Source organism: Dipteris shenzhenensis, chromosome 12 (genome assembly GCF_047967505.1).
Source record: "Dipteris shenzhenensis isolate YYH24624 ecotype China chromosome 12, Dip_SZ_1.0, whole genome shotgun sequence".
Classification (NCBI taxonomy): domain Eukaryota; kingdom Viridiplantae; phylum Streptophyta; class Polypodiopsida; order Gleicheniales; family Dipteridaceae; genus Dipteris; species Dipteris shenzhenensis.
The window spans coordinates 32,931-46,540 of NC_141607.1; the positions used below are offsets into that span (position 1 = coordinate 32,931).

Consider the following 13,610-nt stretch of genomic DNA (forward strand, 5'->3'; position numbering starts at 1 on the left):
ACATACTCTTATATTGTTTTTTTTTTTAATTCCAAGTATTATTGATGATTCGTCATTAATAAATCGTGATAAGATGTGTTGCACTTTACTTGTGTCAACCATCACATTGGCAATGCTACCTTGTACCCCACACTGTCTGCCATGTGATAATTCTCTTATTCGAGTAAATGCTATCCTTGGAGCGACTAACCGTTCTTCAATGTCATTGAGGATTGCCACGTTCGACAACTCAGCGTTTTGTTGTATGTGCTGGGGGACAAAATATTTCGGCATGCTATTTGCTTTTATGGCTGTCTTACATTCTCTACAAATACGTTTTTTTTCCCCTTCAAAAGTGAAGTTGTGATGCCTTTTGGTCATTATCCAAGCATGTGTATTTTTCTTTGTGTATGCTGTTTTTTTTTAAACAGTACACGCTCACAAGATAAGCATTTGTATATTGGAGTATCTTGAATGGTACTAGTATATTTTCCTACAAAGCTAGAAGTAGTTCCAAAGGCTATTGAATACTTCTGCAATGTTATACTCTCATGTGTTATGCGTGCTTGTTTTCTTTGTCATTTTACTGCTGTTGCTTTTGAGATTGAGTTTTCTTCTGGTACGGTAATTGTTGGCATGTTCCTTGATGTTGTATCCATTCGTGCTTGTCATTGTCATCAGTATTGGAGCCATGTTCGTATGATATTGTTGTGATTTTTTTAAAATTTTTGATGTTTGACATTTTACATCTGGTAGTGTCAATGCGATTTAATGCTCTTGGGAATTTCTCATAGGTATTGAAAGCACCTCAAGAGTTAGGACGGGGGGTGTTATGAAAGTTGTTTTATTAGCGTACGTCATCCTTGTCTTTTAAGATTCATAGGAATGAAGTAGCTGCAAGCGTACCAGGTTTGGTTGGATGTACCAAGTATTGAAGATCTTATAGTATGTAGCTAATGACGGCTGCAAAACGATGGCGAAGTTGTAGCTACAATGTAAGACTTACAATAATAATATAAGAATGAAGGCCATTACCATCTTACGAGTACGCGTACTAGTCTCCCTTTAAAGTTTGTGTAAAGAAAGTCATGCGATTAATAGACTCACAACAAATAGCAGCACATAGTCAAAATTCTTTGGATGATCGAAAGACATTCTGCATTATGCATAATCACTTATGAACAAAGTAAGGTGAGGGTTTGCTTCCTATGGAAATTATTTTCAATTTTTCAATGTAAGGAAGCCGTGTCCATGAAAGAACAGACTATGAAAATTTAATCACTTTCTCTATGTAAGGAAGATGTATTCGTAGAAGAATAAACTTTTGTTAGTACATTCAAAGGATGAGTATTTTTAAAAAACAATGTCGTTAATGGGGTTACAATTAATGATGGGAACGAATCATGTAATAACTGAGCCTAAATTTAATAAAATGTGAATAACTTTATTTAGTTAAGAACTCATACCCTCATATAGGGATGAATCACATCATGCATAATGGGTAGTCGCTTCAAAAGGAGATAACATGTGCAACCATTTTCTATGTATAATTTTTTCTTTATTTTTTATGTAGACAAAGTGTATTTACAAGGGGGGACATTAAATGATAGGTCCCCCTTACTCAACAAAAAAAAATATCCAAAACTATGTAGCAATTGGGTGCTACTATGTTACAGGAACAACGAAGTTCATAATCTTGTGCTGAACAATGGATAAAAAGAACTAGAACTAAAGACCTTGAACTATGAAATGAAACATACTAAAACTGGATAACATCAAGGTACTACTATGCTGCAGACGAATGAAGCTAATGGTCTCGCGCTATACAATGGAGGGACAGTTACAGAATTGGTGGCTTTTAACTTCGAAAAAGAACGAAAGAGTGATGAACTACCAATTGTGTTGTAGCATTGTCGCGTGCTCAAACAACTATTCAAGCAATATCACTGCTCAAAGGAATGAAGCTTGCAACTAAACCCTGCATATGAACCAAGAACCTCCCTTCGATCCTCTAGTCGAATAATTTCGATTTTAGAAACTGTGTTCTATCTTCAAGCAGTTTTATGAACAAGCAAGGTAAATCTAAGACCTGGCCCACCCGTGTATTCTTCAATACAACCTCTGTACTAGCGCCATCTAAAGTTGTGATAAGGCCATTGACTTTAGGAATCTTCTCTAAAATAGTAATTCGATATCATGTTAGACAATGGGCTATAGTGTTTTCCTTTGAAATCTTCCCCTCTTTGCAAAAGGAGCACACATTAGCATACATTAGCATAAAGGGTTGATTTTAGCCCCGTAACAGTAAGAACATCACTTATCTATAAGTAGAACAAAGTAAGTGTTATCTACCGATAAAGTATATTCTATTTTAAAATATTAATTGTAACATTCTGTAAGCATTGAATGTTACCCAATTTCCATATCTAATTTGCTGGATATGTCGGTGAAATACTCTAGCAAGTTTTATTGAGATCAATGGGACTCAAGCACCAAGATAATTAGGTCTAGCATATTTAATGCAATCGGCTAACTGTTCTTTGCTCTTATATTTCTCAAAACGAAATGGCAAAAGTCGACCGCCTTAAACATGTCCACGATCCTTAGATGGTTTGAGCGACGATGGTTCCAAAAGGTCAATTGCAATGGCGACGCAAGTAATACTTTTACTCTAATAGCATATAATTTTTCATAATTGACATTACACATCTCATTCAAAATTCGACAGTTCACAATGTATCGCATCAAGCTTCCTAGCTTGATCACTATCACCGCAACCATAGCCAAGGGGAGGTAGTAGACTTGACCCTTTATTTATTAGATCCTCGCAATCTCTCTTATATTTTAAAATACTAGTTGTTGGAACAAATATTGGATCGACTGTAAACGGTTTGGAATATTCAACCCTAGTGGAAGGATCAAAAACTAAGGTGTAATCAAGCATTCCTCCGACGTTGCAAGTGTTTTTGCTACAAACTAAAAAATTCATGATCTTAATAAAGTTTCCGATATTTGACGTCTTTGATGAAGTCTACATAGTACACCTCACCTATAGCAAAGGTAATACATCCGTGCCCTTCTCTATCGGTTAAATCTAATTTCAAGCTCTTTGGATACTTAACATTTTGCAAGGGCCATGTCTTGTATTTATTCAATACTTTTTTCTCAAATATCCCATGCTTAAATGATAAGTCTACTTCGCGGATCAGCAAAGATCTTTCACTAGACGAGTACTCGCTCTCAACATTCATTCAGTCTAAGCACTCTACGATCAGAGTGTGGTAAGAACTCTCTTCTTGCAAGGATTCTAATCTCTCTCTTTTTACAATATGCTTCATCAAAGAATCTCTTTACAATCTCCTAAGCAAAAGTTTTCATTACAAATAGTTCTGCATAAGCATGTGCACATGCTGACACATTGACATATCGATAACACACCTACACACCCATGTGCATAAGCACCTCAAACACATGCACCCACACATTTCTAAGGCTATGCTCTAGAGCATAAATGCTATGTAACTCATTCCAATCTCAGATAATATCTTGTAATGACCCTCCTCGAATAAACATAAACCTATCAAATAGGAAGCAATGCAATTCATAATATTTTCCTTCAAACAATATACAATAACTTGATCACAATATTTCATTCTCGAGCAACCTTGTCCTAAAAAGAGCTGATGTACACTGTTCGTTAAACCACTCACGGCATTTGACATAATAATAACACTACTCCAAATAGCATTTGCAACTCCTTGCATTACAATTCCAGTTTCAAATCTAAAATACATTTTCAAATTCAACCTTGCCCAGGCCCTCTGGGTTGGCCGACCAGCAGGGTCGGTACCCTGTCTGGTGGCCGACCAGACTGCCCTGGAAATCCGACCAGGGTTGGCCCTGGTCGGTGGCCCTGGTTGGGCCAACTGGCCCTGCCACAGGCCCCTATAAAAGGATGCCTGTGCAGCCAGTCCATGGGACAGTAGACGCCTCCAAGGGAGGCACAAGGCCCCCCTATTTCTCTGCTGTTGCAGGCAGCAACCAGCCCGTGTGCTGGTTGCCTATGATGTCAGCCTGGGTCTCTCTTTCCCAGCCCTCCTACCTCTCACTGCCCCTTGTCCCCTCAAATCGGGGGCTCACAGGTGGGCACAGTGAGTCTCTAACACCCCCCCTCAATGTCACAACTGTGGGCCAATCCCCATGCTTTTGATGAGGTGCTCCATCTGTTCTCGAGGGAGTGCCTTCGTGAAGAGGTCGGACAAGTTGTCGGCGGTCGGGCAGTAGATAAGCTCGATCACATCGTCAATGATGAGCTCTCGAACAAAGTGGTAATGAACTTCGATGTGCTTGGTCCGCGGATGGTACACTGGATTCTTGGCAATGGCTATGCAACTCTGATTGTCGCACATCAGCACTGTTGCATCCTCCTGACACACGTCCATGTCGTCCAGACACGTCCATGTCGTCCAGAATCCACCTCAACCACAGTGTCTCACAAGCTGCTGTGCACGCGGCTCTGTACTCTGCCTCTATAGATGAAAGGGCCACTGTGGGTTGCTTCTTACTTAGCCAAGAGATGGCACCAGATGCAAGTAAGAAACAATACCCCATTGTCGATCTTCTGGTGTCAGCATCACCCGCCCAATCACTGTCACAGAACCCGCCTAGTTCGATGCCTTTGGTGTAGGTGATCCCATAGGTGCAAGTACCCTTCAGATACCTCAGCACCCGTAAACCTGCATCCCAATGACTCTTCCTGGGAGAAGCAGAGATTTGGCATAATAGCCCAACTGCATAACAAATATCAGGTCGAGTATTGGTAAGGTAAAGCAAACTTCCTACCAATCGTCGGTACAAGGGAGTATCAACCGGCTGAGATGTGTCGTGAACACTTAGTTTGAGCCCGACCTCCATGGGAGTTAATGCTGTCCTGTAATCCTCCATCTGAAATCTCTTCAGAAGTTCTCTGTAATATTTCTCCTGTGAAATGAAGATCTTGTCTTTGGCCTGCTTTACTTCAATCCCAAGGAAGTAATGTAATAACCCAAGGTCAGTCATCTCAAACTCAGACATGAGTAGCTCCTTGACCTGTGAAATCTTCTTGACATGATCACCTGTCAAGATAAGATCATCAACATAGTGGATGAGTACTAGTCACAATCCCTTCTCAATGAACAAGTAAAGGTTTGCCTCAAAAGGACTCCGACTAAGCCCTATCTTCTGAAAGAATATATCAATCCTTTGGTACCAAGCTCTGGGGGCCTGTTTCAGCCCATATAACGCCTTCTTCAACCTGCAGACCTAAAATGGGGACCCTGGATCTTGAAAGCCCGGTGGCTGCTCCACCTATACCTCCTCCTTCAGGGTTCCATTAAGGAATGCGGACTTCACATCCATTTGAAAAATAGGCCACTGGAATTGGGCAGCAAGGGCAATCACTGTCCGGATAGTAACCATGCGGGCTGTGGGAGCAAAAGTTTCATCAAAATCCATGCCTTCAGTTTGAGCAAAACCTTTCACCACTAACCTTGCTTTATACTTATCCAAGCTGCCGTCTGATTTGTATTTAAATTTGTATACCCACTTAGTGCCGATGACTTTCCATCGCGGGGGCCTGGCCACTAAGTCCCAGGTATTGTTCTTCAGGATAGCATCCATCTCTGCCTTCATGGCAGCCTGCCATTCTGGATTGTCCTTCGCCTCCTCGAAGGTCCTTGGCTCATCAAGCTGAGCCACCAACGCAAAATTCACGAATGGGGTCTTTTGAAGACGTTGAGACCATCGCAATCCGGAACTGCTACTCTCAGGTAATTCGGTGACCCGAGACTCTTCCAATGTCCGTAGGTACCATTGGGGCAACCTTTTCTGCTTCTCTGTGAGAGGAGGAGCGTGAACTTCTTCTGGAACATCCTGCTCTTCCTGAGTATCTTGTGGAGCATCAGCTTCTGATTTTGCCACCTCTTGGATGGTCAACCTGGGACGGGGTGGGTTCGGGGGTTGAACAATCTCCTCCTCCTCAATCTGAGACTCCTCCTGGGGTTCAGGTTCCTTTTCCTCAAAGACAACATCCCGACTAATAAGGATTTGCTTCTTTACTGGGTCGAAGAGGCGGTAGGCCTTGGATTCGTCGCTATACCCAACAAAGATACATTTTTTGCTTCGGAAATCAAGCTTCGTCATGTCTTCCTTGTGCACATGCACTCATGCGTTAGAACCAAAAATGTGAAGATGAGTGATAGAGGGCTTCTTACCATAAAATGCCTCATATGGAGTCTTGTCCTTGACAGCCTTCGTCTTGGTCCGGTTGAGAATGTGTACGGCTATATTGATAGCTTCACTCCAATAGGCTTTAGAAAGGTTCCTCCCTCGGAACATAGCAAGCCCTGTCTAAGCCCTGTCTCTGTGGTGGTTCTATGCTTCCTCTCGGCTACCCCGTTTTGCTGAGAAGTATGTGCGGTGGTGAGTTGTCGCTTGATCCCATGCTTGCGACAAAATGTGTTGAACTCATTTGAGGTGAATTCTCCCCACCTGTCTGTGCGGAATGTCTTGACATCCTCCCCTATCTCCTTTTCAACTCTGGCCTTCCAGTCTTTTAACTTCTCGAAAGCCTGAGACTTTTTAGCCAAACAATATTCCCAGGTCATTCTACTGAAATCATCCACAAAGAGAAGTGAGTACTTGGATCCTGCCCACGATGTTGTAGACATTGAACCACAAATGTCGGCGTGAACCAACTCAAGTGGTTTGCCGGCGTGAACCAACTCAAGTGGACCGAAACGAGGCCTCTTGTGAGAACTTATCCCTGTGCTGCTTGCCTTCTAGACAAGCCCTACAGACATCATCCTTGCTTGTAATTGGTGGAAGTCCATCCACCATCTTCGACTTTGACATTTCAGCCAAGATTCCATAGCTGACATGACCAAAGCGCTCATGCCAAAGTTTGGACTTTCCGTTGTCTTCATGAACCAACATTGCACTGAGATGGTACAGTCCATCCTCTTCAACGCCTTGAGCCACCATCTGCTCATTTCCTTTGGATGTCACGGTGACCTTGCCATCTTGAAAGAGAACTGCCATGTTGTTTTTGTCCATCTGACTTACAGACAGTAAATTCTTGCAAAGGTTGGGTACATAAAGTACTCCAGAGATATCCTTCTCCTCACTTGTCGTTGTAATGAAAGGAATGCTACCGATGCTTTCACAAGACACGTCCGGCTATCCCCGATAGAAACTTTGGAATCCGGGTGTGTACTTTCCATGGTTTTGAACCAAGTCCTTCTGTTGGACATGTGCTTGGAAGCACCGCTCTCAACATACCAACCCTCTTTACCTTCACTGACTGCATATGCTGAACAATGTTCACTAATTAAGAATAACTGTCCAGTCGTCACATTGGCAGAATCATTCTTAGGCTCTTCTTTGCTCTTGGCTTCTCTCTTCCGATTTTGATCCGCTTTCTTCTTTCGGCATTCTTTGGCGGAGTGGCCAAGCTTTTCACAGTAATAGCACTTCATTTTCTTCTTGCGTTCAGCATCCTCTCACTTCTTGGAATCCTTTGGCTTGTCTTTGGCCACTAATGCCTTCTCGTCGGTTTGCGTAAAGAGTTTCTCTCGAGCCTCCTCCTGAAGCAGGAGTGGGTCAAGCTCCTCAAAGGTGAAAGGCTTAGTCCGTTGACCCGTAGTAACCGTAGTCAACAAAACTTTTGAAACTCCGTGGCAACTTGTGGAGTGTGAGCAACACCAATTGACTCGTGTCCACCTTCTGACCAACCGCTGCGAGCTGGTCCCGCACGACTTTCACCTTTGTCAGATGATCATGCACACTATCACCCTCATTCATATCAAGATTATAAAGCTGATGCTGAAGAGTAATGATACGGGCTGTATTATCGCTCCTTCAGTATGACCCACGCCTCTGAAGACGTCTCTGCCAACTGGATATGAGGAATCACAGCGTCTACTGTCGTGCCAATAAGCATTGCTAAGGCTTGAGCATCCCTCTCCTCCCATGCACGGAGTTCATCCGCATCTGCTTCAACTAAAACTTCACCTCTTTTGTCCACAATGTCCTCCGGCTTCTCTTCGGTCCCATTCACAATCTTCCACAACTTCCGTGCCAACAGATGGCTTCGGATCTTGACTTTCCAGATTGGATAGTTCGTCCCATCAAGCTTTCCAGCTTCACCGAAATTAGGGATAAATGAAGAAGGAAGATGACTGGAGAAGGAGGAAGGACGAGCAATGGGTGTAGAGGCTTCTGAACGCTGATCCATCTCAGTGAATAGCAAACTGAATAACTGAAACAGAAATAAATGTACTGACCTCCCGTGCTAGCTTGAGCTGAAAACAGAATCGCCTTACTGCCAAGGGACTCCTTCCTTCAGAGAGTGCTTTGATGAGGAAAAGTTGAGAGCCTATGGCTCTGATACCATGTTGGAGAATAGGAGGGAATGAATCACTCAAACCTCCACCCAATATCTCTCCCACTCTTCTACACACTCAACTCAGATAACTGATCACAGATGCAATAAACACTCATTCAGAGATAACTTAAACAGAGAGAGAGAAAGAGTATATTCATCCACCGGATGGTGGGCAGAAACTGGCTCCAAGGGAGCAATACAAAACTCAGCCAAGTGCTGAGGAGAACTGATGGAACTCTCTCTGTCAAACTGAACCAGCTCTGAGTGCACAGCACAGCCTAGGAAGAGGCTTTCTGTCCTGCACTGGATGGTGGAATGAAACAAGGAGTGGGCCTTTTATAAGCACTGCCCAGGCCCTCTGGGTTGGCCGACCAGCAGGGTCGGTACCCTGTCTGGTGGCCGACCAGACTGCCCTGGAAATCTGACCAGGGTTGGCCCTGGTCGGTGACCCTGGTTGGGCCGACTGGCCCTGCCACAGGCCCCTATAAAAGGGTGCCCTGTGCAGCCAGTCCATGGGACTGTAGACGCTTCCAAGGGAGGCACAAGGCCCCCCTATTTCTCTGCTGTTGCAGGCAGCAACCAGCCCGTGTGCTGGTTGCCTATGATGTCATCCTGGGTCTTTCTTTCCCAGCCCTCCTGCCTCTCACTGCCCCTTGTCCCCTCAAATCGGGGGCTCACATGTGGGCACAGTGAGTCTCTAACACTCATCCTCCCATTACGAGTCCTCTTGCCATGCCTCAATGGCTGCCCCAAATCGCTCAACGAAGTGCTGCTGATCGCACAAAAAATTGAATTCACTTCCAACAAATTGGGTGCGAAAACTCCAACTCTTCCCCCCTTATTTCATGTACCTTCATACAGATCTGCACCCACCCCTATGGACACATACCACACACAAAATGCTCAAGCCTTTCAACCATCATGCTGGCGACCACTTATCCTGCAGTAATACAGTGCTATCCTAAAATTTGTTGCATAGTGCTATACTAAAATAGTCTCCTTTAAACTGGTTATCTTTAACTGTCAAATTTCAACCACCAGGCTACTTAAAACATTTAAGTATCAACATGGAAGCAGGTCGACACAAAATCAAGTATTACGAGCACCATAGATCATGGATGATGTCAATCCAAGAAAGTTACCTAAACCGTCTGCTTTTCTATAAAATTCTGAAAACAACTCCACTGCCTCCCCTCCATACAGAAAAGCAAATATCACACCTTCTGACACAGTAGACAACACATCATACCGAACCACAACACACGACAACATCTTAGTCTAGAAGGCTCTATTCCTTTTCCCCTCAATACCAACATGCAAAAATAGCAACTTGCATGTCGAAGTGTCTGGGAGATAAACACACAGAACCTACAATAGAAAGCAATAGAAAGCAGCCACCCAGAAAAACAACACACGAAGTTACCCACTCGCCCTTCCTCCACATCTAGCGCAGACCGAGAGACCCGCGCAATAAGACTCCACATGCACCGCTAGGCTCACCACCCCTAGCCAAGATTTCACCACACTCGATAGACCCGCAGGCCAACAAACCGCACAGGAAGTAGCCTTGCAAGAAACAAGAGACGAAGGTGAGGCAAAGTGAGAGTAAGGAGACACAGAGAGTGGTGAGGCTATGAGGCTCAAGCAGTGATGAGGTTGCGAGAGGGTGGAGAGTAGAGAAACAAGGACTGCAACTGGACGAAAATGATGGAGAGGAGATATGCACCTAGAAAGACCCAAAAAACCTAAATTCTGACACCCCAAGGGCCAATAACCTAAACCTAACCACCTCACGTAAGCCTAACACCTTCACTAACTAGGTCAAAAACTAACCACACACACACAAACTCCCTCTTTTCCCAACCCACCCCAAAAAATTCCCATCCTTCTCTAAGACCCTTTGCAGGGCCAATCATATAAGGAAAACTGATTGTAGAAATAACATGAACAAGTCACTACCAAGAGGTAGTAATGCTAACGATTGCCACATCGATATCAAAGTAGCAAGGATAGAACCCCAACTTCAAAGTACAAAGTAAAATAAGAATTATTGGACCACGTCACAAGGACTATACATGTACACTAGTTCACGCGTGGAAGTCTCATAGGGTTCAGATTCATGAAGTGAGGAAAATGTGTATGTAGGTGAGTTACTAAAGTACTTAAGAACACATTGACACGTCATGCAAACTGCATTTTTCTTTAAAATATGATCTATGCTTCGTACATTACATATAAATGGTCATGAATAAAAGACCAAGGACCCAAGGTTCCAGTTAAAGAGAGAAACTGCTAGCTAAGCCCAATTTAGTATCAACCTTCAATATTTAAAGGGGAAAGGACAAATACATCAAGACAACAAAACCAAGGTAAGAGTAGAACTAAAGAACGAGATGGCTACTTACTTATACTAAACTTCTTCAAGTGGCAATTCAAGGTAAACTGGATGTGTACTAGTGAGAACTTTCAAAACGCTTCTCTGCTGCCTTCAACAATTGGCAAACGGCTTGGAATGGAGAAATGCTCCAACTCTCAATATGCCTTACAATCTGAAATCCATAAGACACTTGATCAACACTTTTAGAGAAAATATATATATTTGCAGATATTTCAAAGAACCAGTGCATGTTAGGTATTGTAAGCACTCTCGTACTTCTATTTGAAAATTCACAAATCTGTTCAGGGTAGTTTTTTGTAGGGTTTACCTTCAAGTCTCCATCCAATGTATACATTGTACAACCGTCTACACAAATCAAAGGTCTCCATGGAAGCTTGATATAAGTTCTAGTTGAAAACAATGCAAAACAACCTTAGCTCCTTAGGTTTAGAACTTGCAACCACCAACACAAATCAAAGGTCCCCAAGGAAGCTTGATAAAAGTTCTGATAGGAAACAATGCAAAACAACCTTAGCTCCTTAAATACAATTTAGCAAAGTTTGGTAGAAAAAAACACATTGTTGGTATGTCGAAATTTGCACCTTAACTGCCAACTCGCCTGTATTAACCTTGGATCTCCTGTCTCCTTGAGCAGAAGACAGAGTAAAGGGAAATTATATTTCAGCAGGTCATGTTACAAACATACATAATCTCGATGCAGCTCTTTGCATTGCAAGACCCCCTTATTTTATAACATCCTTAACGCCCTCATGTTATCGAAATCAACCTAGCATGCAGTGATTTGGCTACCCACCTCATTAAGGCTGAACAGGGTGATTGATGGTTCTTCAAAAAATGGAACTAACAGCTTTAGATTGCGCTCATATAAATCCGTCCCTGCCACAGTTAAGCAAACATAGAGGAATCAACCATTTGTTGTCAAATTCTGAATTCAGTAAATCAAGTTTAATTTTGTTCTTCCTGTTTTCCTTTTCAAATCCAGCTCAGGGATTTATAAAGGTTCGGCCTTGCAGAGTTAACAAAATGCCCTTCATTATGATGAAACTGTCAGATTCTGTGGACAGCCAAAAGTAACAAAAGGACGATATACCTGTGAAGCTGATGGTTGGATCAGCAAAGTAGCAATCCTCAGCATACAATGAGCTCGTGAACTCTCCTGGCATTTGGCAATCCACAAAAATCCAGCTTGCGTCACTTTAGAGAAAGCCTCACATTAGTACCCAGCTAGCATTACTCTACATCACAATTCGTAGACAGCAGTAGTTTCAAGATCACAATGAAGATAAAAGCGCTCGTATATTACTTTAATCGACCTGTAAGGAAGTACGACTGCTGATAGTCAACCATAAGCGCATCGACTACCTCTTGCACTCGAGTACGCTCTCTCGCAACTGATGTGGACGCATTTGGTGAAGCATCCTTTCTTCAGGAAAGATAACAGACAAGGACAAATGTATTAAATCAAAGCTAAGAAAGCTTAGCTTACAAGTCGGAACGCATGTAGTGATAACTGTTTTATATCTAAGTACAGAATCAATTGACCCTACATAGTCCAAATTCCCAAGAGGTTCTCAGGTTCTCGATTCTAATGAAACAAGCTGACCGTGAATTCATGCGGCAGCTGCTTATCAACATACAAACCCCCTCCACCAAGCTCTTCAATCTAGCCCCAAGCAAATTGGTACGGCCAAATGCAGACAATAAACAAACCCAGAAAAGAGTATTGGGCGCTGAGGATGGACCCGTTGTTCCGGCTGAAAATGCGAAGGAGCTGGGTGGTAGCTGACACAGCGAGGCGGAGGAGGGGAGGTCCACTGGGGGGGCTACGAAGTGCGCGGATGGCAGGAAGAGCGAAGGCCTGAAGGGGAAGCCGGGCGAGACGCCATGGATGGGAGCTTTGCTGCGACCACGTGTGCAACATGGCCGCCATATACCTGAGGCAGTCCCTTCCTAAATTTCCATATGATAAGAGGCTACCTAACTGGATATACATGGAGGAAATTCAAAGGACGTTGACCTCTTTTGGACACAGGAATGAAGCCTGTAAAGCTTTGGCAAGGCTTTGGTAGAAGTAATTTTTGTCTTTAGTGAAGGATATGGAACTGTCAGGATTTGGAGCTGTAGAAATGTACTTTATTTTTTATCTTTTTGGCCCTTCAAAGGGTCTTAGGGTAGTGTTGTCTTTTTTGGGTTGGGTTAGCAAAAGTGTGTGTTAGTGAGTACTTGGCCAATTTGACGAGGTTAGTGGGACAACGATGGTTAGGTTAAAGTTAGTGGGTGTGGTTAGCAAAAATGCCAAGGAAGCTTACCATTACTTTAGGGTTAGTGAAAGTTATTGGCCCTAATTTTAGTGTTTCCTCACGCGTTCTCCTCTCCTCCCGCCTCCTCCTGTCCTCCCGCCGCCTCTTGCATCCTCCTATCCTCCTCTTCTCGCCACCTCTTGTCCTCCCATCTCCTCCTCCCGCCACCTCCTCTCCTTCTCTTCTCGCTACATCCCCTCTCCTCCTCCTGCCTTCCCTGCTCACTCTCTCCCCTCCACTTACCTGGCTTAACCTCCTCGCTATCTGCTCTTCTAGGAACTCTTCTTGGCATCTCAAAAGCGGGCTCTAGCGCATGGCTGAAAGTGGAAGTCTCTGCTGGTATGCAAGGAGTGGCTATTCTTTCACATGCAGCAGTTCGATTGGCTATTCCTTCGCATGCAAGTGTTCTGTTGCACTTTTCCTTCTCGTTGTTCTATTCCTTCGTCTGGTTGTGCGTTTCTTGCGGAGTCTATATTGCGGGTTTACATGGTCATCCGGGATAAATACATAG

General features: G+C 43.5%; 1 protein-coding gene across 6 annotated transcripts; it reads right to left on the bottom strand.

The window, feature by feature from the left end:
• Positions 1–10,516: 10,516 nt before the first annotated feature.
• LOC147895633 (uncharacterized) lies at positions 10,517–12,821 on the bottom strand. 6 transcript variants are annotated; one of them, XM_087382921.1, is made up of 7 exons: positions 12,403–12,475; positions 12,103–12,222; positions 11,890–11,993; positions 11,593–11,675; positions 11,381–11,424; positions 11,107–11,185; positions 10,517–10,950 (listed from the first exon to the last, which is right to left on the bottom strand). In XM_087382921.1, the coding sequence occupies exons 1-7, from the start codon at positions 12,432–12,434 to the stop codon at positions 10,855–10,857; spliced, it is 558 nt and encodes a 185-aa protein (XP_087239047.1). In that variant the 5' UTR covers positions 12,435–12,475; the 3' UTR covers positions 10,517–10,854. The 6 variants fall into 6 exon arrangements, 5 of the variants coding, with proteins under 5 accessions (XP_087239047.1, XP_087239046.1, XP_087239043.1 ...); XM_087382917.1 differs by lacking the exon at positions 12,403–12,475 and adding an exon at positions 12,542–12,820 and having other exon boundaries at positions 10,519–10,950; positions 11,381–11,421; XM_087382916.1 differs by lacking the exon at positions 12,403–12,475 and adding an exon at positions 12,542–12,817 and having other exon boundaries at positions 10,521–10,950.
• Positions 12,822–13,610: the final 789 nt, after the last annotated feature.